We start from the raw sequence: 25,122 nt of genomic DNA on the forward strand, positions 1-25,122 counted from the left end.
AATGTTCACTTTCAACAGTAATAATCCAACTCATCAAATACAAAAATTAATAATCCTAAATCACATATGACAAGTGTGGTTAATATTTTTGATTGACGTCATAAAATTATATTTTGTTCAAATTAAAACAATTTTTCTACAATTTCATTGCTTAAATTTATTTAAATTTTACTTTTTTATTATAAAAGTGTTACATAGGCGCGAGGCCGCTAGTAAACTTTTGCGGTACCAAAGGTTAATAAACCCGTTAATTTAAATTCACATAAATAATTATACCATAAAAATCCCTCAATCAACTGAATTTTGTTGGGCTAAACTAACTTAAATATAATGATTATTAACTACCTATACAAAGTTTATATTACCTAGCCTAATTAATTTATATCATTTAAAATATTCATTTTTATTATATATAATTTTATAAAATTAGTAATAGTTCAATATCTACAAACCTAAATTCCTCACCACCTCCCCCTCTTTTTTAACCCCTACTGTGTGAAAAAAATGCATCTTTATGTATTTAATACTTGTTTGACTATCGTATCTTTTTTAGTAGCAAAGCTACTCTTTAATTCGAAATGTCCGTCCGTGTGAGACAGAATAGGGGAAACGTGATTTTCTCGGCTCCTATTAAAGATAGACAGTTGAAACTTTTTGAAAACATTCCTATTATTAAACAGCACAATTAACTAAAAAACATCAAGGGCGGTCAGACCCCTTTTTAGCAGGTTTTAGGCTATTTTTGTATGTTTCACATTTTTCTCCATATCTTCAGTGTTTAAGGTCTAATTTTCAAAATTTTTTCAGTTATAGATATAAGAATTAAATTTCCCGTCGTTTAAAGAAAACATCCATGACGGCCAGACTGCCTTTTTGCAGGTTTTAGGCTATTTTTGTATTTTTCACATTATTCTCCATATATCTTCAGTGTTTATGGTCCGATTTTCAAAATTTTTTCAGTTATAGATATCAAAATTAGGCTATTTTTGTACGTTTCACATTTTTCTCCATATCTTCAGTGTTTAAGGTCCAATTTTAAAAATTTTTTCAGTTATAGATATAAGAATTATATTTTCTGTCGTTTACAGAAAACAACCATGACGGCCACACTGCCATTTTGCAGGTTTTAGTCTATTTTTGTATTTTTCACATTTCCACCATATCTTCAGTGTTTATGGTCCAATTTTCAAAATTTTTTCAGTTATAGATATAAGAATTAAATTTCCCGTCGTTTAAAGAAAACATCCATGACGGCCAGACTGCCTTTTTGCAGGTTTTTGGCTATTTTTGTATTTTTCACATTATTCTCCATATATCTTCAGTGTTTATGGTCCGATTTTCAAAATTTTTTCAGTTATAGATATCAAAATTAAATTTCCCAAAAGAAAAAAAAAGAAAACAACCATGGCGGTCAGACTGCCTCTTATCCGGTTTTTGGCTATTTTTATATGTTTTACATATTTCCCCATATATTTGGTGTTTTTTGTCCAATTTTCAAACGTTTTTTGGATAAATCCACTTTAAATCTACTTTTACGTATTTCCATCCACGATTTTTTGTGCTTCGCTACTTATGGATGTTGTCATCCTTGTTTAATTACAAAACAACTGATGATTTGGTAATATTAAACAATGAAACACTGTGTATTGGAAATAATAAGTTTAAAAGAAACTGTTTTCATCTACATATTTCCTCGAATACAGATGTAGAAATGTAAAAGTTCATTTTGTGCATCAATAAATTAAATTTATAACATTAATATTATAATAATATTAAAAGTTTGAAAATATTTAATTTAATGTGTTTACTTTATTAGAGCTAACCCTTTTTAGCGTGGCTAGTCTTAATAGCTGCTGGAAAGGTTTTATTCAAGGCAGTTTGTTACTAAATAGCCTAAACCTTCTTAAAATTTAAAAATTAAATAGTCCATATCCATCTTAAAACCGATGCTAATCTTCGATACAGTATGCTACAGATTAGCCTTACTACTTTATATAAAAAACTAGAGTCTTTCAAGGATATAAGGAGAGAATTGCTGTTGGTAAGTTAATTTCCCTCAAATTTAATAAACGAAATAATGTCTTTATTTGAAAGAGTTATGCGTAAAATCTTTCCTAAATCCTGATTTTTAAGCTTATACCAAAAAGTGGATATTTGTTTATTTTACGGTGAAAAGTACATCTCAATCTCCTGCTATATGTCAATCTTGTTTGCTCAACCTTCTAATGAGATTTTTATCTTTCATTCACTCTTCATTAGAAGAGAGAAAAAATGTGCTTATTTAACTTCTATATTTCAGGTTGCACAAAAATATTCCATTGAATAAAAAATGATTTTTTTTATCTTTATACAAAGTAAAATTTAGAAATAATAATTTTCAAAAAGTAGTAATAATGCTTCTATGAAAGTAACAAGAAGTTTGTATGTGTGTACCGTAGAATCTCGTTAACTGCAACTTGATTCTCCTTTAAAGTGTAGCTTCTCATTGGTCTAGGAAAGGTTTATATATTAGGTGAGGGTACCACAACCCTCCCAAAAGAAATTGCCCCTATTAAAATAATAACATCCCCCCAACATTTCTACCTTATCTGTTTAAAATTATAGTTGAAGCAATGAAGGTTGAGGAGGATCCAATATTTGTGCCTCTAGGTGCGCAGCAGCTAGTTTTTTGATTGATAAGGTTTGTATACTATACTCCGCGCCGACGTGTAGAAATAGAATAGAAGGGATTTTTAAAAGCGAAGCTTTTCTATAATTAGGGTCGGTCCGTCCGTACGTCCGTAACGGATAGCTTTTTTCGTTAATTTAGGTATGTTAGAATTGTCCTATCGATTTCAAACTTTGAATAGTCAGTCCTGTAGTAGTTTGGTACGATTTAGAAAGCGCAGCAACTCTATAATCATTACCAGAATGCCCGTACATTCATTTTAATCATGTTGATTTTTTACTTTTGTAACAACAAATTTTTATGTGATCTAATCATAGGATTGATCGATTTTTGGTATATTGATTCCTATCAATATACAAAGTATAATGTAATAAGCGAAGCAACTCTATAAAAAAGTCCTAAAAATGTACGTATGTCCATAAACATTATCCTGTATCAAGCAGTTTTTCAACAAAATTACTTACAATTTTGCTTTGACTCTTATACATTTACATTATGATTATTCAGTTCTGACACTATACAAGTGTTAATGTCCTTTTGTCCTACCGTTTCAGTGCTTCGCTTTTATGGATGTTGTCATCCTTGTTTTATACAAGTCTCCAAAGTTTTATAATAACGTTTTCTTATTCATTGGCTTAACAACTTTGTGGACTTTAATATTGTTTGATTGGTTGGTTTCTTAATTTGAGTGTCCAAACTTACTTGAAAGCATTGGGTCAAAAAAGGTAACTTAGGAAAGCCTAAATTTATTTTGTTTATACATCTAACAACCAATAGAGATTGTGAACTATAAAGCTGAAAAACAAGGAAAATTAGGTTAAATAGTCATAATTATTCTTAATCTACTCTATAAAAGTCTTTATTTAAAAACATAGCTGTGTACTGTACATTTTGATATTCTTTATGAATTTAAATATTATTCAGCATGGATTCGAATCACGTCGCTTAATTAAAACAAGACTAGGAATTTTCATAATAACAAATAATAGGAGAGAAAAAATATGATTATTAAGATGAAATATATTTGAACTAGATTATAGAAACTAAGCTTCACATTTCTATTCTTTAGTTTGTTTGCTAATGCTCTATCTAATACAAGGAGTGTAGGGAACTCTTTAAAAAAAGTATGACAACATCCATAAAAATGAAACGTTAGGCCTACCCCTAGACATGTTACACCTTGCTGCAGTGAACCTGAACATGCAATCAACAGTCCTGATGGCTCTCCTGTGAACATGGTTGCCTACACTAAGGTATCTCACATTACATACAGGCAAGTCCTGGCGTTGTCCAGAGCCGTGTTTTCCTGGTGCACTTCCAGGAAATGTTCAAAGGTAACTTTCCTGCCAGCCACCTAACGGATGGAGTCCACCTTAACAGCGTTGCCAACACTATTCTGGCAGAATTTTTATTGTCTCTTCTCGACTCCAGGAGGAACTCCACTCCTCCGAAGCTGACAAACCTGCTGTTCAGCGACTATCTAGTCGAGCAGGGCATTAACAGCATTGCATCCACAGCCACGGAAGAGGAAGACATTGAATGCCTCAAAATCGCCCTTCAAGAGCCTACCTTCTAAAACTTCACCGTTATTTTAATCATTATTTTAAACAAATATTTTAATTAACCAAATTTTATCTACTTTTAATAATTTATATATTTATGTACATTTCACTGCTATATTATTAACATGTGATTTCATACTTTTCGCTTTTTATTACATTTTATAATAAAGTTTTAATAATAATAATAATAACAAACGAACATTAACACTTGTAGAGTATCAGAACTGTAAAAACAAAACATTGATTTCTAAGTCTAAACTAAATCGTAAGTATTTGTGTTGCTAAAATACAGGATAATATTTAATGACATACTTTTATTTCTAGGACTTGATTATAAAGATGCTTCGCTTAAAACATTGTAATAGGAATCTGTAATCCAAATATGATATTTTACACACAATATCCATTATTCCAGAAAATAAAATGCTTCAACGTTTACAAAGAATATTTAAAAATTTAATTGGAAAATTTATCTTTTTTATCAATATCTATCCTTAAATTCCTGTTTCTTAGATTAATAGAATTTTTCGTATTTATTCGAATCCGGTGGATAGGAACCAGTTCTCATTCATACGAAAAAAACTATGTCTAGCATCGTATTATAACCAGCTTTCTACGAATATTTAAAATGTACAATCAAAAGATTAAAGCCAGTATTTTTAGCCTGTGCCTTCGGAACCTCGGGGCTAAAAAAAACTCGTTTTAATCTTATAATTGTACATTTTTATATCCGTGGAAAGCTGTTTAAAATACGATGATAGAAATAACTATTCAATTTTCTAGTTAAGTGAAAAAATCTAAAATTTCTATTTTGAACTAGAGCATTTTAAATAATATTTTAATAGTTATTTCTCGCATCGTATTATAAACATCTTTCCGCGGATATAGAATGCACCTCGGGGCTAAAAAAACTGGTTTTAATCTTATGATTGTACATTTCTATATTCGTAGAAAGCTGGATATAATACGATGCTAGACATAGTTTTTTCGTATGGATGAGAACCGGTTCTTATCCACCGGATTCGAATGAATACGAGAAATAATTTTAAAAAAGAAAATTAAGAAACGTATGTCAACATTTAAAAAACATAATGTCATCAAATCATAATAGTAAAAAATACTGTTTTGTGAAGACAATAAAACAAATCTTGGAGAAAGAAACAAAATGTCTAAATTGGTATTTTAGAAATGTTTGTTTGTTTATATAGTTGATTGATATATAAATCTTATTTTGTATTTAAAAAATTGGGGAAGGAAGTAGGGTAGTGTAATCCCTCCTAATACAGTTAGGGAGTTGAATCCATTTTTATAGAAGCAGAAATATAATCTATGATTATGGTTTGGACCCTCTAAAACTGTAATCTACCTTTCCACTTTCCCCTCTCTTGGTGAAGATATCTTCAACGCCGATACGATTTTTGAAATGTAAGATTCCACTTTCCCCTCTCTTGGTGAAGATATCTTCAACGCCGATACGATTTTTGAAATATAAGATTCCACTTTTGTCTCTCTTGTTAAAGATATCTTCACCAAGAGAGGCAAAAGTGGAATCTTAAATTTCAAAAATCGTATCGGCGTTGAAGATATCTTCACCAAGAGAGGGGAAAGTGGAAAGGTAGATTACAGTTTTAGAGGGTCCAAACCATAATCATAGATTATATTTCTGCTTTTATAAAAATGGATTCAACTCCCTAACTGTAATAGGTCTGAGAAACTAGATTAGAAAAAAATTAATGTATAGGTAATGATAGTGTTATTATAAACTAAATGTGTTCTTCTGTCTACAATTATCATCAAAATTGGTGAAAGCTTATTCTTGCTGCGCAACTACTGGACATAATTATTTTTGTTTTCTGTATTTGTCTAATATATTGGTATACTATTAAATGTTTGCTCAACAAATTTGGTTTAGCTCTTTCATGGTAAAAAAATCTTTCTTCAGTTTTGTTTTGCAATAATATTATAGGGCATATTTATTCATTTTATTCGCATAATGAGAATTGTCGCATTTCTTAAGATAAAGTGTAAATCTATAATAAGTTGGCTATGAATAGTTGAATTATCTAGGATAAAGTTAGCTTTCTAGAAATTACATCCTCCAAAAAATGCATAGCTTTATTAATAGAAGACAAAAAACAATCGATTTTTGTCAGTAATCATTTACAGTTTAACATATTACCATATAGCCCACATAACATTTCAATGATGAAATCTATTTGATGATGGTAGGTAAATAATATGTCCTTGATGTACTTTTGTATTAAGACTTGAAAGCCATAATGTCGACATAAATTTCGATATTATATTAACTAGAGTTGGGCTCGATATAATTATCTCGCTATTGGCTAGGTTTATTCAATGTTTTATTTACTTTGTTTTGGTTATCTAAATTCTGACTATTAACCCTATTCTTCCATTATCTTCTCCCTGACGATTTTAGGATCTTAATATTTTTATTTCAAATTATCGTCCTGAAAGGGTTAAAATGTTTAGTTAACTGTTAAATTTTAGTTCAATATCTGACCACATTACACACGTATTGCTAGTATCAAATTATTTTAAAAATAAGTTTTCTTTTATTTACTATATTATAAATTTAAATTTTCTGTTTTATGGATAGAAATTTGATATTTCAATATCCTTGTAATAAAGTAACAGGATGTGTGTTTGTTTGTCTGTTTATTTGTTTGTAGCGAAGGATCTCGCTAACCGCTGAACCCCCCCAAAAATGAAAAATTACCCCCACCCATCCCAAAATTTTTTCTTTTCTTTTTTAAACTAAAATTAAAATAGTGGGGTCGACTACCCCCCCCCCCCAAAAAAAAAAAACATTTTCACCCCCCCCGGGGGAAGCCGCTAGTAATTCAAATAGCAACATGAAATAAAAAAAATGAATTTATTTTTCATACAGTAAATTAATGGGTCTTATCGTTCTGGTCAATGAGAGTTTATTACGGATTATTGGAGCACTATGAGTTTTAAACATTTATCGCTTGGAAAACTTGAGCTCATATATAGACATTTATTTCCTATATAGATCTGTCATGGAACTTGATGCAATAAAGTAGGCTGTTTTGTAAATGTTAAAAATTGGAAGATTTCATTAAACAAAAGTTCCCGCAAATATAAGTATTAAATGAAATATTCTATACACACTTTCAAACTTTAACAATATATCACTTTAATAATTTCAGTGGAGTGTTTCAAATATTTCTAGATAAAACAGGAGGGTATGAGGAGATTTCACACAATGTACCTTGTATATCACTAAACCGCAAACCACTTTTTTTTATATAAATTTTATATGAATGGAGGCAGGGCATAACAATTCAATGTTCGGTTTTTAGTTTACTTCTAGAATCAAAATTATCCAGTTTTTTCCGGAAGCTTCATTTGGTTCAAAATCTAATTGGCAATTTGTATTTCTTTTAAATTTAGGTTATATGACACCAAATTTAATTAATACTGTTAATTACTGTTTCTGTTTGATATATATATTGGTTGAAAAGTTTGTACCAACCAATTAAATTGTAAGGAAAGTACCACAATAATGTATCTAACGATTGAGAGACCATAGTGAGAATCACGAACGAAGATAAGTGTTCCTAATGGTATTTTCTTATGTCAGGCTTATGTAAGCTTTTAGTTAAGTATCCCTATGAAGTTTCTAAGTTATTGTTAAGTATTCCTAAATGTAGTAATGTTAAGTAAGACTTAGGAAAGCTTTAAGGTACCTTATGAAGTTTACTAGGGGTTCCTATTTTGTTCTTAGTTACATTAAGTTAGGTCAAGAAAAATCAGGTTTGATACACGAGTACCTTTTTGGTTATGTCTTAAAACAGCCAATTGTTTTTCTAACTAAAGATTTTTAAAAAATATTTCTATCTTTTTTAAGTTTTTAAGCACGGTTCCTTGTAAATTCTGCCACATACATCCTATCTGTGTTATACATAATAGCAATTAACCATCTAAGGCATCTTTAAAGATATTTTTTTATTTTCATAATTATAAAGAATGGTTACTTCAAAATATTTTTTATAGGGTGATTTTTTTAGTAGAAAATATGGTAAATTAACCTCCCCAATATATATAAAAAACACAAATCATATTCAAATATTGAAAATGGGCAGGTGTGCTAAACATTTGCAAATTATTTTTTTTTCGTTAAAATGAATGAACAACAAAATAGATGTAATTATTTGATTCTACATTTAAAGAGCTATAATTCAAATTTTATTACAATGAGTATACTTTTAGTTATTTATAATGTTTCTTTTTTTCTATTTATGTAGACGAAAAAAAACTTTACTCTAATTAAGACTTATCTTTCATATTTTTTAATTTTATTTTTTAATTATTTAATAAGGGTTACATAAAATTACTTAGGTATACTTAACATATAAAAGGTATCTTATCTAGTTAAGTCAGGTAGAAAGCAAGTACAAATTCTCATTCAATCCAGGGAGGGAGGGGTCATTGGGCTTTCTAAAATATTACATTAGTCCCCAAATTTGTATTATAACGTTTTCTTATTCAATAGCTTAATAACTTTTGGGACTTTTTTTCGAAATTTAATTGGTATGTTCATTAATCTTAATATCCAGCCGTTTCAACCACTAATTGTACAGTACAAGGACGTCCAAGCCTTTTTTATATGGGGGGGGGGGGAGGTAGATCAAAATTCAAAAATTTTGCCCAGGCATCCCAAAATTCAATTTGGACGGGGTATCAATTTATCTACTATTGTCTTATCCCTTTAGGTCCCTGATTTCATCTACATTTAACTGATTGATATATTCATTTGTGTTCCTTCATATGCGCTAAAATCCGTATACTAAAGTAGCAGGATGTTTGTTTGTCTGTGTGTCTGTCTGTGTGTCTGTACCAAAGGATCTCGCTAAACGCTGAACCGATCGGGTTCTCCTTAATATGTAGATTCTAATGGTTTCTGGGAAGGTTTATGACTATTTTGGGAGAGGGTACAACCAACCTCCCAAGAGAAATGACAAAAAATCAAAATATTTAAAATATATGGGAGACTTCATTGTAACATAAAGAGAATTATCGTAAAATAAAGAAGTAATGTAGAGACTTTAACAAATAAAAACATCTAAAGTGCCACTAGAGGCCTCTAGGGGCGTAGCTGCTATTTTAGAAATAAAGTAAAAGTGAAGGTAAATACAATGGTCATAAAAAAAGAGATATAATCAAGGATGTTTAAAATATCTTGCTAGCTTCTGGAATGAATAGGTTTCTTTTCATGGAAGCTTCTTATATGCCATTAGTTATATTTTAAAAAAAGGAAACTTATTCTTGCTTTAAAAAACTTTTAAAGATACTAAAAACTGTTTTCATGCGTAGTTCTTAGTCCAGTCCTACACACACAGACAGACATACACCATATCTTTTGGCTACCCCTCTAAAGATATTAGATTTATATGAATTGCTTCAAAATGTTTTGTACAGGATGATTTTTAAAAGCGAGGCTTTTCTATAATTAGGGTCGGTCCGTCCAAGATAGATAGCTTTTATTCGTTAATTTAGGCATGTTAGAATTGTCCTATTGATTTCAAACTTTGCATGATGATTCCTGTAGTAGTTAGGTACGATTTAGAAAGCATAGCAACTCTATAATCATCACCAGAATGTCCGTACATCCATTTTAAACATGTTGGTTTTTCTACTTTTTTAACAACAATTTTTTATGTGATCTAATTATCCCTTTGATCTGCTTTTTGGTATATTGATTCCTGGGACAACAAAGAACAATATTATAAGCAAAGCAACTCTATCAAGTCCTTAGAATGTAAGTATGTCCATAAACATTATTCTGTATCAAGCAGTTTTTCAACAAATTTACTTACAATTTTGCTTCGACTCGTATACATTTATATTCTGATTATTCAGTTTTGACACTATACAAGTGTTAATGTTTGTGATTTTTTCAAATTAATTTCGTTATTGGTATAATCTGGTAATAAATAGCCCATTGTCCCCTCTTTCTCTATTAAAATAAAACATGTGATGTTTTATTAGCAATTTTCTTAGCACAGTAAAAAATGTTTTCAGTGTTCTCTTTTCCCTAAATCAACACTTCATAATAGATAGGCGAAGCATTGCCGTAAAAAAATGTAATCAAAAATAAGTCATTTAAAGCTGTCATTCAAGATTTGAAGAAATAAAAGAACACCAATAAAGAAATTATCAAGTAAGAATTATTAAAAGGTATAATCTAGATACATACTCCCAAATTCAGCCAATAGGAATACAGGGGAGGATCAATCTACCATATATTGGTTAGAAAGTAAACAAAATTTGGTTAGAAAGAGCAATTATCCTTTGATATCATTCGCAAAATGAATCATCTATAAATAGTCTTTCATAGGATAAGCCTTTGCTTTGGTCATATGGTTAAAAAATTTCTTCCCTCGCATGATTTAAAGCATATATGACATAACATATATAAGAAGTCATCTTTAAATAGTTAACTTTCTTGGGATAAAGTTACCTCTTTGGATATTTCTTATTAAGTTTCACAACTTATTGGGCCCGATTTACCATCTAGATCTACTATATCTATTGGTTCATTATACTATTGTAGGAGTGATGATAGCGTTTACCGCTATTCTATACCTTGCGTTATCAAAAGAGCAGATTTTAACCTATCTATCCTTTGAAATTAGAAGACGTACGTATCAGCCTTCCTACCTGCAAATCAATCCTTTAAATGTTGGTTCAGTAAGTAGTTAATCCTAGTCCCGACTCTCAAGGAAACCCAATTCTAACCGATAAGGTTCTCCCTTTCTTAACGGCTTGCCACTAATTCCCTTGACAGTGTTATATTCGAGCTAGGTAAATTATAGAGTAGTTTTCAAACGAGTTTACCAATTAATAACTAATTCCTTATTATTTTATAATTTTATTTTACAAGACTTAATTTAAACACAAAACAATCACAAGATATTAATTAGATTTCAATTAGATTACAAGATCTCAAGATTTAATAATATTAGATTTATATAAATGGTGGAATAATACTTATGAATTTATTTACAAGACAAAACAATTCAAGATTTAATGATATTGGATATATAAAAGGTGGAGTTATACTTATGAATTAAAGGACAAGACAGAACAATTTATATTCAAAATGGTTGCAATAATTTAGAATAAGACCAAACAAAATTGTACACAAAACTTATTTAACACAAAGAATTATCAATTAATGTATACTTAAATACAGACGTGATAGGTATACCTATCTCAATGGATTATTAATTACTTAAGTATTAATTACTATTCAAAGTTATTTCTTTATTTTAAAATGATAATCAATCAATAGCGTCGGACTTTTACTGAGGCTTTAAAACAAATCTTTTACTTAATGTTTAGTTTAAGATTTAAAATTAAATAATCAACCAATGGTGTTAAATGTTTACTGAGGCTTTAAATAAATGTTACTTTAGACTTTAGCTTAGGATTTAAATTTTAAAATCAACCAATGGTGTTAAAGGTTTACTGAGGCTTTAAATAAATGTTACTTAAAACTTTAGCTTAGGATTTTAAAATTTAAAATCAACCAATTGTGTTGGAATTACTGAGGCTTTTAATTAATATTACTTAAACCTTTGGCTTAATAAATTTGTTATCAAATGTCAATTATTTCAGGTAGTCAAATTCAACCACTGGTGTTTGGTGTATCTTTGGATATGATTAAGGTAATTTAACCAAAGTTTTTGAAGTAAAACTTACTGGATTTCTATAGATCTGGAATTAATTTTCTATGGACTATGTTCTACAAGTGAGATGCTTTAAGTTTGGTGGCTATGAGAAGAGTGAGGAATTTCCAGAAATCCCTTCCTTTTATACTTTTTGGGGACGCTTGTTGCGCCCCCTAGACGTCTGGTTCTAACCATAATTAATGGCCATCTTGGCTATCTGTTGCTATGATTGTCACATATCAGACGTCTAACCTTTTATGGTTGTTGGTTTTAGACGTCTAAATCACTGATATTTTCACTTTCTAACATGGTGAAATTTGGCATACTAGACGTCTAGTTTTTGATCTGTGGATAACTGTTTATTGGGATTGTCACTTTTCAGGGTAAAACTTTCCCTTTTTTCACTTTCCTTCTGTCTAACAAGTGTATGAGTCACTGGGTTATGAACCCCGGTGTATGACAAAGTTCATTGACTGCCTAATACAATCTCATCTTGACAACCATTCTTCCACCAAAGGCCTGTAATATTTTAAGTTTGATTATAAAGGAAATGGTTGTGGTTTTTAAATTTAAAGATGTGATAAAAAGGAACGAATAAATGATTTGTTGATTTTGAACTTTTTTATCCTTGTTACAATATTAAACATTTTATAGGATACTACTTGGATGTTGCATTTTGGACAAGGACAAGCTATGTTAGAAGGTAAGTGTTTTAAAGCTTACTTTTTACATTATATTCTACTTTACAAAAAAAAGGAGAAAAAAAATTAATTGGCTTGCCAAGTATATTTTTTTTTGCATAAAAGAGAAAGAGAAAAGAAAAGGAAATTTTTTATGTAGTACCTGTAATACTAAAATTTTGGTGATTTATTCCTTGCTGTGGGCAATGATGATGAGGCGGGAAATCTCTGCTAGGGTGATCTTGTATGCGATCCTGCTGGGTAGGATCAAACAACATGCTCCCTGGGGCATGCAGTTTAGGAGCTCTCGGAAGGTGATGGATGAAGACAGGTATAATCTGTATACTGTTTCTTCATTGGTTTCTGTGAGCGTTCTGATGGTCTGCAGTATCTCCGGCAGGCGATATGCGCGGGAGTAGGTAGACATTTGCATTAACAGGTGACGTTTTGCTGGAACGGTGTGGTTGATCAATGGCATGCTGGGCAGTATCAGGTATCGGTTGGTCATCTTCTCCAGGTACTTGGTGGAGAAGTTAGGAATTGTGCTTAAAACCTCTCTGTTGGCATGATGCCAGAGGCTGCACATTTCTCCTTCGGGAGTGAGCGGGTATCTTTTTGGAGGCTCCAAGACTTGGAATTTGAAATTATTCAATGTGACAGAGACAATACTGCAATCTTGGTGAATGTGCTTCAAGGAAGGAACCCACGAATGTGGACATCTCGTATTGGCGAGTCTCACCAAGTTGGCTCCCTGGCTGTATACCATGGTAGGTACATATAAGCCCTGCGTTATGGCGTATGAGGTTGTTTGGGCCTCATACACCGTCAGCTGGTCTGTCACCAAATCCCATGTGCATGATTTAGCTGTCCCCCTGGAGAAGTTTGATACATGACTCAGCTGGTAGGTCTTGATAATATTATTACTGAGTATTATCTGGGGACAGCTATTCTTCAGAGTGCTCATGCCTTCTTGGTTTACTTTCCCCATGCACCGCGTTATCTGTGGAATATTGGTCATGTTGGTGTTGATTTGCTCGACCACAGCTAATGGGGTAGGATAGATCATGTTGGTGAAGAATGCTCTTTTTTCATTTAGGTCGCTGATTGTGAAGCCGTCCATCAGTCTTCGATTTAGTGAGTAAATCTTTTTGCGCTTGGAGGGTTGTTCTGCTGATGGAATGGGCGGCCTTGTTTTAGGGGTTACCTCTGTATTTGTGGGCGAGTTTGGGGCTGAAATTATGTATTGTGGGCTTCCCGGAGGGGTCCTAGGACCAAAATTGGGTTTATAGGATGGCGAATTTGAAGGTCCGGGGGGGCATTCTGGGGACTTTCTAGGGGGCGTGCTGGCGCGTACTGTTCTCTTAGGGGATGGGGGGTTGTAGTCGGGGCTGGAGCCACGGGGTTTTGTCCACGAGTAAGTCTTCTTTACGCGTTTATTAGGGGCGCCGCCGCCTGAAACATTTAAAGTATAAGCTTTATATAATATCACAGTTAGTTTACATTGTATCACATTGAGTTACAATAAATTTGGGAGGAGCTTTGCTCCTTTACTAAAATTGAAATAATATATGTTTCTATCAACAACATGATATTTGGAGAGATAATTTTTGAATTTGTTTACATATGATTTTTGGCGGTGAAAGGACAATGGGGAATAATTTATATTTACATCAAAATATAGTTATTTTGTGGTTAAGATTTAGCATAAGTTTAACAATGTTTACTAGTAAGTGCAGGGGTTGGATATTGGAAGATATTTTCATATTTAAATTGAAAGAAAATTTTCATTTTGATATTACAAATAGATTTTATTGGTAAATTTTAATATTTTAATAAGTTGATAAATTTGTAGGGTGTTATAAATGGAAAATAAAATATATATATAGATAGGTTGAGAGATAAATATTACAGTGTAGTCATAATATTACAAAAAAATTCAGGGGGGGGGTAAATGGGAAATAATTTTGTGGGTCTCCAAAAGAAATAATAATAGATAGGATGTGAAGATAAATGTTAAATTGTAGTTAAAATAATAAAAAGAATGCGGGGGGGGGGTGGTAAATGGGAAATAATTTTATGGGTCTCCAAAAGAAATATTTATAGATAGGATGTGAAGATAAATGTTACATTGTTGAAAGCCTAAAATTATGGAGGGTTGGGTAAATGAAAAATAAATTTTATATATCCCCAAAATTAACGTTTATGGATAAGTTTTAGCGATAAATGTTACAGTATAATCAAAACATTAGAAAATGTGGAGGGGGGGGTAAATGAAAATAAAATTTTCTATATGTAAAATAAGCCTTTATAATTGATGTGTAAGAAGAAATATGTTATTGGAAAATTAAATTTTTGTGTAACAGTAACTTTTAGATTAGCTTGCCTACAGATTATCAATTATAAATGATAAATCTACACTTTTTGTTCGGTTCAAATTTTTAATAGGCTATTTGTTAGCGAGATATAAATATGAAAAATAATAGAGTTACCTGATTTTTTAGGACTTGGTGGATCTAGTGGTTGTATTTCATCGTCAGACTGAAATAATATAAAGGTAAGGAAAAGGTAAAAAAAAGAATATTATTGTGTAGTTGGGAATAGTAAAAGATTGTGGGTTGAAAACATTATTTATAATTTTGTAAATAAAAAGATAAAAAAATTTGAACCAATATGGTTTTAAGATTTGTTGAAATAAGAGGTTTAGGGGTAGGGGGGGGAAATTTATTTTAGACTAAATAACATATTTTAGTGATTCTATATGAATCTATTATCGGGTTAAATTACATGCTTTCTATATATTAGGGTTATATTAAAACAATTATACTTACAAAGCAGTCATATACTGGCTGTTTCTGCGCCATCATTGAATATGAGTGCTGTATTCTTTCCTAGCCTCTCGTTTCTGGATCCTAATGAGTTAAGTTCTGAAGATCTTGGAGCCGTTGAAGGAGTGGTTCTAGATGGATCTGGCAAATCTGTCCCCAGGTAATCTGTAAGACATATAATATGTAAGGGAAAAAAATTGCATTTTTTTTTTTGGAAAATATCTATTTATAAAAAAATTCTTATTATTTAGAGGTTTCCGAATTGACTTGAATACGTGGTTGCTTATCGCGATTCTCGTCCTTGTTCTGTTGTTGGTCTTAACGCAAATGTGTATGGTTTTCGTTAAGTTGGGAGGTATGTTTCTAATTTAATTAAATATTTATGATAAAGAATATATTTTTACTTTTCTATCCGTATTTTAAATTTCCTTATACGGAAAGGAGGGTTAAAATAATGCAAGCGCTGTATGCCGCGTAAAATTTTTTACTAGTAATGAACTAAAATTCGCGTGTGTTTCATTGTTTATATAAATTATTGGAGTGAGGATATTCTTTGTAAAAAAAATTTTAATTTTTTTAGCGTTATTTGAGCGGTGTTTTCGAAGGACAAACAATATTCGGCGAGTGGAGGAGGGAAATGGAGCCCACATTGAAATGAATCCCTTAAACCCTGCTGGAAATAACATCTATGATGATGTCGAGTTCTAGAGAGTGAATTCAAATCGTATTTAATAAAATTATACAAGTTAGTTTAAATAAGAGGTCAACCGAAAATTTGAGGATTTTATTATATTTAATATAAAAATTTGAAAGTAATTTGGGTATTTTTATATGATAAAGCTTGTATAAATTTGTGAAATACGACTTAATTTCTGTTTGTTTTCTATTTAAAAACATTAAAAAAAATTTTACCTGATTTTTCAGCACTTTAGTAATGAAGTTGATCTAATGATCTCTGTAAGGCAGAGTAATGATAAGAAATGTGATTTTAATTATTAAAGTACTTTTCACTGAGTATTGTGTCTATCTTTTTAACTTTTGTAACTGTTTTCTTCTATGATTATTCACTATAACTTGAATATGTTTTTGCTTTCAGATTTATTTGCGAATATGGATATTTATTCTGTTCTGTTTGATGTCGACGATGAGACTGGGGGTCAGGAGCTGGGGGTCGGAGATTTTAAGTCGGAGTATGAGGGGGATGGAGGAGACGGGGGAACTGTGTTGTCCGGTGGGGCTGGCAATACCCTGACGATAAATGTGGTGGTGGGGGGCAGTGTTTTTGCGATCTGCGTTCTCTCAATGTAAGTAAAAAAAATTTTATTGTTGGTTAATATCGTTATTTTTGAAAACAAAGTAGCAGTCAAGAAATTGTTTTTGTGTGAAGTTGATCTTTGCTATTTTTGTGTTGGCTTCAACAAAGAAGGGTGTGTTTTTTAAGTTGACTAAATCTATATTTAAAATTCCATTCGGGAAGTCTATTGCTTGTAATAGTAAACCATGTTCCAGTTGAGGGCGTTCAAGCTGTGTTAAGCATAAAAATTTTTCATCAAAGTGAATTTCAATCTTGGAATCAAGCTTGGTATGTCCTGGCAGGATAACAAATGATGTAAGGGAGGTTAAGTAGTAGTCTGCCTTTATTTGTTCTATTTTAAAGTATGGTGATCCGTGGATGATTAGTTCATACATCTAATATTTTTTTTGTTGTTTCAGGTTGTTTCGGATGCTGTTCAAGCGCTTATGGAGACAATCCACCGGTAAGATTTGTTCTTAAATTTCGAATGGGAATTGGGCTTGATTGTTTAAAATGAAACGTTTAAACAGGTAGTCTATTAGTTTGTAGGTACCATAAATGTAAAATAATACAGACGAGATTAGGGCCGTCACTAGAATAATTGCTACCGGCAGTAAAAATAAGATTGCTATCAAAATACCGATAAATTGGGCTGGGTTCAGTTCATCAGTATGGTTGATAACAGTTTTCATAGATTGAATGTTTTCTTTTTAGTTGCCAACCGAGAGATCAACGATGTTGTCGGGTCTGGAGGTGCTGCGGGTGAATTAATCCAGGTACATTTTTTAGATTCTGGAAAAGAAATAATTATTTTGTCGAATATAATTAAAAGGGAGATGCAATATAATCAAAAAGATATACAATTTAAGAGTTATAATGCAAGAAAAAATACATAAAAACGAAATATTGAAGGAAAACTTAAAAAATATAATATTTTTTTTTAGCTGGAACCTGTCAGCGACAGCGCCAAGACCTGCACTCAGCCCCGTCCCGGCCTGGTGAGAAAGGTAAGAATAGGGTTTAATTTATTAATGGTAGGTAGTTAAGCTTTAAAAAATATTATGCAATTTTGTTCGGTTCTTGAGAATACTTTATTATTTTAGAGGTTAACTGCATTCGAGCCCAGACGGATTAATTTTGTAAGTTTGTATTTCATTTATTGTGTGGGAGGGGATTTTGAAGGATATATATAAGTAGTTAAAATAATTTCTTAAGTTATTTATAGGTTTAGTTAGTAAATTTCTCGATTAAAATCTTATTTAATATTTTAGGATGAGGTTTGAAGCGCCTATTAGTTCTAAGAAGAATTACCACTACCCACATTTCAACATAGTTGGGGGGGGGTTAGTTTAAAAATGTTTTTCTTCTTAAAAAATACTAGGGCTAAATTTAGGTAAAACATAAGTAGAGATTTTCGATGGGTTAAGTTATTTATTTGTTAGGAGGGTTTAAGTTTAGGGTACGTATTTAATTTAGGATTAGCAGTTGGATAAGGAAAAAAATATGTTGGATTGTATTAACTTTAGGGGGGGAGAAAAATAGGGGGGGGAGGTTGTAGAATAAAGGATTGTAGTGGTTTAGTATATGAATGGAAAGAAATTTTACAGGATAAAAGGAAACGAAAGTAAAAAAATTGTGGGTAGGTATTTAAATACGTAATTTTAATTGTAAAAATGTTCGGAAAGGTGGGGGGTTAAATTTGGGGGGGGGTAATAAAGTTGAAAGAATTAAGATTTCTTTTTCGGGCGCAGAGATTTAAGTTAGGACGAATTTAATTTTAAGGTGGGGGTTAAATTTGGGGGGGGGTAATAAAATTGAAAGAGTTAAGATTTCTTTTCGGGCGCAGAGATTTAAGTTAGGACGAATTTAATTTTAAAGTGGGGGTTAAATTTGGGGGGGGTAATAAAATTGAAAGAATTAAGATTTCTTTTCGGGCGCAGAGATTTAGGACGAATTTAATTTTAAGGTGGGATATTTTAAAATTTAAGGAGTTAATATTTCTTCTCGGGCGCAAGGATTTAGGTTAGGATGAAATTAATTTTAAGGTTGGGGTATTTTAAAATTTAAGGAGTTAATATTTCTTCTCGGGCGCAAGGATTTAGGTTAGGATGAAATTAAAAATGAGAAAATCTTTACTAGAATGTTATTAACCTATGTATTATTATGATGTATATTTTTAGAGGAAAAGACCACTACATTCCTGACAACTGAATAACATTTGGTTTGGAGTGGGGGGTTTAGGCTATTGAACATTATATCTTAATATTGATGGGTATCGTTAGATTTATTATTGGAATGAAAATAAGTGTAAAGAAAAATTTATCAAGGGATTTGAAGGGAAATTTAAAGGTTGTAAAATTAGGGGAAATATGTATGGAATAAGGATTTAGAGTTTAGTGCTTTGAAAGCAATTTTTAATAAATTTAGGGGGTTAATTTATTTATGCACTATTATCAGGTTTGGAATGGTTTTTTTCTCAAAAAATAAAAGAATTTTAGTCTTTGACTAAATTCTTAAAGTTATTTAAGATAAAATATTAAGATTTGGTGTTAAAATTTGGCTCAATTTTAAATTAAAGGACTATTCTGTTTTTTTAAAATTCAAAATTTGATATTCAAAAATTGTTTATTATCAGGTGTGTGTCTCAAGGTTTGGACGTCCTGGAGAATTTATACCGTAGTATTTTAAGAAAGTCTTTATCTTCGAAATTATGAAACTTAAATATATTTGTTAAGTATTTGCGTAAAATTTAAGTAAAAGTTAAAAATGGAGTGCGTCATTTTAATGGCGTGGGTTGGATGGAGGGTTTAAATAAAATCGTTAAAATTTTAGAATATTCTTCAGGAATGTTAACGAAAGACACACCACTGTATAATAACAGAAGTAAAATATGATAGATTTTAATTTATCATTAAATTGATATTGGTAAAACCAAAGAAAGGAATTTGTTTCGAGATACATTAATTTAACACCTATTTGTATAAATGGAGGTAAAAATAGATTTTTATTAGCTTCTTAACGTATCGGAAATAATTTATTTGAATAGATGGTTAATTAAAGGGAACAAGAAGAATTATGGGTGTTAGTTAAGTGCTATGTAAATCAAGTAGCGTTTAAAATCTGTTGTATTAAGGGGAATCATTCTTTTGTACTATAAGATTTATGGGTTATGGTGTTAAAATATTTTGAGAGAAGCTAGTGGAAATCTGTATTTATCTTCATTATTTTAACAAGGATGTAAATTTTCAAAATTTTGTTTGTAAATATGTAAAGTTTGTATAAATTAAACTAAAATTTGCAATTTTTAAAGATTTTAAAGTTTAGAAAAGATCGTTTTATAATATTATTAGCATTCTTGTGATAAAAAAATTGTACCTAAGAAATTTGTATATAAAAGATTAGAGCACTTGACTAAATTACGCTTGTATTTCAAAAGAACTTGTACCTGTTTTTAGTAATTATGTGACAGAAATTTATGTAACGTTATTTTTAAGACGAAAATTAAAATAAAAGTGGTTTATAAATCTCACGTTTTCTTTTCTTATTATAACTGTAAATTAATTAATTAAAATTTGATAAAGAATTAAACAAGAGAGTGTAATAAAATAATTTCGAGGTGAATGTTTTCTTATGAATATTGTTTGATTCTTTATAAATGTTTCGGAAAGATTGGAACTAGTTTTAGTGAAAGAAAAATGTTTTAAAAAATTTTTTTTTTACTTCTTTGGAATAAAAAATTGTTTTAAATTTACGGAAATTTCGAGGTCAGGGTTTATTTTAAAAGATCATAAAGGTTGAATGTTTTCAAATCTTAATTAAAATATTAATCTTTAAATGGTCGTTTTAAAAGATAAAGACGATTAATCGATTGCGTCTTTTTTCTTTATTCGATAATACCTAGTTGTATATTTCCGACACATAAAATTTTAATGTAAATCTGCTTTTAAGATCTCGTAAAAAAAAACTGATTTTATGAAAAGAAAAGGTGTTATGATAAACCAATTTAAAACGTAATACCTAGTTATTTTGATTAAGATTAAAAAGAAGTTGTATTTATTTCGAATATAATTCTAAAATTTGTACTATTAAGTGGTTGAAAGTAAGATTAAAGTTTATTGAGTAGGAGCAGGTTAGTATGAATACAATGGGTGAAAAATACATTGTAAAATTTTGGTTAGAAATAAGTAGGGGCAATTTAACTTGTGTGTTTAGTGGACCAAAAAAGATTTATGGCACGAGGATACAATAAGCTTGTGCGGAGGGGAGGGGGTTATAAAATTTATGGGGTGGTATTAAGATATTTAGATAAATATTGAGATTTCGTTATCTTTATGGTTATAAACATTAATTTAAATGGTAGGTTGTAAGATTTATGCGGTAAATATTTGGTAAGAAAATTGACAAGAAGTTTTCATCTGCCGAAAATAGATGTAGAGAAACCGTTGGCCAAATATCTGAAGATTTATGTTAGTAATCAAGAATAACTAGAAATTTGGATTACAGGATGGAAATAAGTTAACCGTTATTGAATATTTGTTTGCAAGAATGTTCTATAAAGCTTAGAAAAAAAAATCTTAATAGTATGGACTTTATCTTATATGTAAATATTGGATCGATTTTAACATGGAATTATAAACGGTTTAAATGTATGAATAATAGAGCTTGGATTTCATTAAAGGAGAGCGGTGAGAATTGCGTGTTCTATAATGCTTAGGATTCAATAAAAATAGGTAATAATGCGATTAAAGAAATTATTAGGTAAGAATAGAAGGTTTAACTTTTATTTTGTAGAATTATAAGTTAAAAATGCTTCATAATACTTAACAATGAGATTAATATACAGGTGAGAAGTTAATTCGAACTGTTCGTTACTTTGATAAAATAAATAAATGAGCGTTTGAAGGTTTAATGCAAAGCGTGTTTTATATTGCTTAGTAAAAAAAATAAAGATTAGGTCAGAGATTTTATTTATATGAAAATAAAAAAAAGCAGTGTTACAATTAAACAGATAGATACTAAGGTGATTAAAGGTTTAATTTCACGTATATATATATAAAAAGAATATTATTAGGTACGAAAGGAGAAAATTATTTGCTAGACGCGGAAACGTGTTTATGTATATTAGAAAAAATTAAGTGTGTTCTATACAGTTTAGGCTAAATTAGAATGGGTCGATTTCAGTATGGGGGGGGGTCTGTACACAGTAATTGTTAAAACTATATTATACAATAATTAGGGTGGATCGATTTCGAGATTAGACTAATTTTACTTATTATTAGGAGGGGTTAATTATAAATTTGATGCTTGGGACTTAAGTTAGTTAATCAATTAATATGGCGGATATTAAGGAATGTAATTCAATAGAAATATGCTTAGATGCATTGAATTATTAAAGTGTGTAGTATATAGCTTAGATTTACTCATATGATTAGTTTGAATTGGTTGGAATCGATAAAGGTTAATAAAAGAAAATATAACAGAAATAATGTACAATAATTATATTAATAAATACACAAACAAAATTGTAATTTAAATAGTATCATTTGTCGTATTTCTAAAAAATGTGTCGCTATAAAGATTGATGTCAAATCCGAATTTTTTACGTTCTGAAATAGACATAGCATCAAAGAATATGTAAAATACATAATAGAAATAAGGCAGATGATTTCGGAGGATGAAACTAAGTACTCTAGGTGCAAAATTTATTGTAGGATTTAGCTGTTTATAGATAATAGCGGCATTACATAAATTAGAAATAAAAATGAGGTCTTTATGTTTTATAATGATCTCTAGATTAGGTTTTAAGATTCTATCTCTAAAAAGATCTTTTTCAGCTGGCGTAAGGTGTTTAAATTTTAATAAGGATCTGTCTATTATTTCGTCCACGTTCAATATATTGTTTCTGATGGTGCTGGATATGTTATACATCTGAAACAAAAAAAAAGGAATTATGCATGATTTTTTCTTACCATTTTAATAATGTTATTTTCCATTGGAACTCTTTTACAATGACGTGTAGATTTGAGGAAAAGTTTTTGCACTATGGCTACGAGAATAACTACTAATCCTACAGCTGAAATATCAATTAATATGTTTACGTAATTATCTTCAACATATTCAGGAAATGTCAGATTATTTTTAACTTTATCTTCTTTTTTTCTTAAATAATCTGTCATGTAATCTATTCTATTGTGAGAAAATGTAGATTCCTCGACATCTCTTGCTGAGTTACGCTTGAAGGATACTAAACCAATCTCCATGTCTATGAATGATAAATCACCATCAAAAGTTATATGCGCAGGTAAGTCTGATTGAGCTAAATCAACATTTAATTGATTATTTATAGCATTAATAGTTAATTGGCTGGCTTTATGTAGCAAAACTCCTTCATTTGTTGGTGTAAAGGTATTTGATGGGTTATATTGAAATTCACAAAATTTTAATGTATCATTAAAATTTTCTGAGTTTAAGGCTGTTAGACATTTATTAAGATTTATCCTTTGTTTATAAGATAAAGATTTATCTGATGGCTTAATATATTTATGTAATGAAGGATCAAAAAGATAACCTTCTTCTAAACCGAAATTATTATAATATACAGGAAGTAGTTTGTTTCCTGTTTTTTGGTTGTGATATTCAATCTTTTTAATATAATACGTAGGTATACCATCCTTAATAAATGAATCAATTATTTTAATGTCTGTTTTAGGTGTGTTGTATTCAAAAGTCGAGATGGCAGAGGCCAAGCGATCTGTGATTATGTTTTGTTTGGCTTGTTTTATGGCTTCATAATGTGAGTCCAGGTTAGTAAATAAATAACTTAGTGTTTCTTGTATAAATCGAAATTGGATAATAATTGATGTAAAGGATTGACTGTTGGCTTTAAAAGCGTCCCAAGTAGCATATTTATCAAATGTTATTTTTGTGACCGCATTTAAATAGTCTAATGCATTAAGGGTATCATTTAAAAATTTCTCAGATACTTCAAATTTACCAGATTGGTGATAAGGCGATGGAACCTCTTGTGTGTAATATTGCTGTAATTCAGTAAATTTTTTGTTTATTTCCATAATTTTTTGTATCTGAGTATTTACTAATGATAAATGTACATAATACTCATTTGTTATTAGCGTGTTATATTGTAGGTCGTTACTTGCAGGCAATGGGAATTTTGTATTTGCTTGATCATAAATATTGAATACTGTTGTATTAATTTTGTTAATATCAGGTAATTTACATTCAAGTTTTATAATCGTTTCAAATTTATAATCATACATATTAGTAGTAATAGTGTCGATTAAGAAAAATTGCAAAGAAAATATTGACGACGGAAGGATTAATATTAATAGATATTTTAATAGCATTATGAATCAAAAATCTTAATATCAACTTTTGAATTAAAATTTACCTTTTTATTCTGATTTTGTGCTTTTTTAAGGGCTGATCTTGTTACAATCTGTTTGTCTTCGTCGTTGTGGTCTTCAGGTAGGTCAACGGGCTCTATTGGGACAACTCCGTTCTCAAGTTCCTTAACAATTGCAATTTCGTCGTCAATAATTTCCTCAGGTGTGTTAAATATTTCTTCAAGAACTATATTATCTGATGATAAAAGATTATCTAATTCTTCTTTATTTATATCCTCATACTGTTTTAGGCAAATATTTTTAACAGAAAGGGGGAGGGGGTCAAAGAGGGGGTCTGAAGGAATGTATTTCTTTATCTCATTTCTGTTTCTTCTTAATTGTTTATTATTTAAATTAGATATAGCTTTTACTACTACAGCTTTTTCAGGGAGTTGTACAATAACAAAGGGTGTTTGATAATAAGTTGTTTTTAACGGTCGTGTATTACCTAAGATTTTGGATTGATCTTTTACAAATACAATGTCTCCAATTTTATAATCTCTGGTAATTCTATTTTTATTTTTGTATGTTGTTCTATCTACATTAACTTTTTCAATTTTTAATTGTGCTTCTTTCCATATTTTTTGTAGAAAGTTATGTTTTTCTTTTATTTGGTCAATGTGGATATGAGCATTTGGATGTATTTTAGGTAGGTTGTCTGATAGAAGCGGATTTTCTGACAAATGTACACCTGGTCCGAAGATGAGTTCAGCTGGAGAATAGCCTGTTTTGTGAATTTTTGAGGTATTATGCAATAGACTGACAGAGCAGCAGAGGAAACTCCAATTGAATGACGGACTAATTGCCAAGACTTTTTTGAAATATGTTTTAAAGAGCCCGACGTATCTTTCTATCCCTCCATGGGAAAATCCTGAGAAGGCTGAGGAATAAAACATTCTACATTTTAAGAAAGCTAAAGTTGAGATTGTCTTTTTTGATACAAAGAATGGGGCGTTGTCAGCAAGTATG

General features: G+C 30.4%; 2 protein-coding genes and 2 long non-coding RNA genes across 5 annotated transcripts in view; 3 read left to right on the plus strand and 1 right to left on the minus strand.

Annotated features, from left to right (window-relative positions):
• LOC145320351 (outer dynein arm-docking complex subunit 4-like) overlaps positions 1–25,122 on the minus strand; it is a 100,759-nt gene that overhangs the window by 21,732 nt on the left and 53,905 nt on the right. The window lies entirely within an intron of this gene.
• Positions 11,887–15,548, plus strand: LOC145320348 (uncharacterized). The gene is made up of 3 exons (XR_013880166.1): positions 11,887–11,948; positions 12,606–12,654; positions 15,133–15,548. It is a non-coding gene; the product is annotated as an uncharacterized LOC145320348 (long non-coding RNA).
• Positions 16,384–18,261, plus strand: LOC145320349 (uncharacterized). Its single transcript, XM_080162763.1, has 5 exons — positions 16,384–16,760; positions 17,170–17,213; positions 17,465–17,526; positions 17,695–17,757; positions 17,854–18,261. Exons 1-5 carry the CDS (start codon positions 16,513–16,515, stop codon positions 17,941–17,943), a joined length of 507 nt encoding a protein of 168 aa, XP_080018889.1. The 5' UTR covers positions 16,384–16,512; the 3' UTR covers positions 17,944–18,261.
• On the plus strand, positions 22,706–24,241 carry LOC145320350 (uncharacterized). The gene is made up of 4 exons (XR_013880167.1): positions 22,706–23,051; positions 23,460–23,553; positions 23,896–23,978; positions 24,189–24,241. It is a non-coding gene; the product is annotated as an uncharacterized LOC145320350 (long non-coding RNA).

The sequence above is a fragment of the Acartia tonsa genome, chromosome 5 (genome assembly GCF_053477335.1).
Source record: "Acartia tonsa isolate MP-2025a chromosome 5, ASM5347733v1, whole genome shotgun sequence".
Lineage (NCBI taxonomy): Eukaryota > Metazoa > Arthropoda > Copepoda > Calanoida > Acartiidae > Acartia > Acartia tonsa.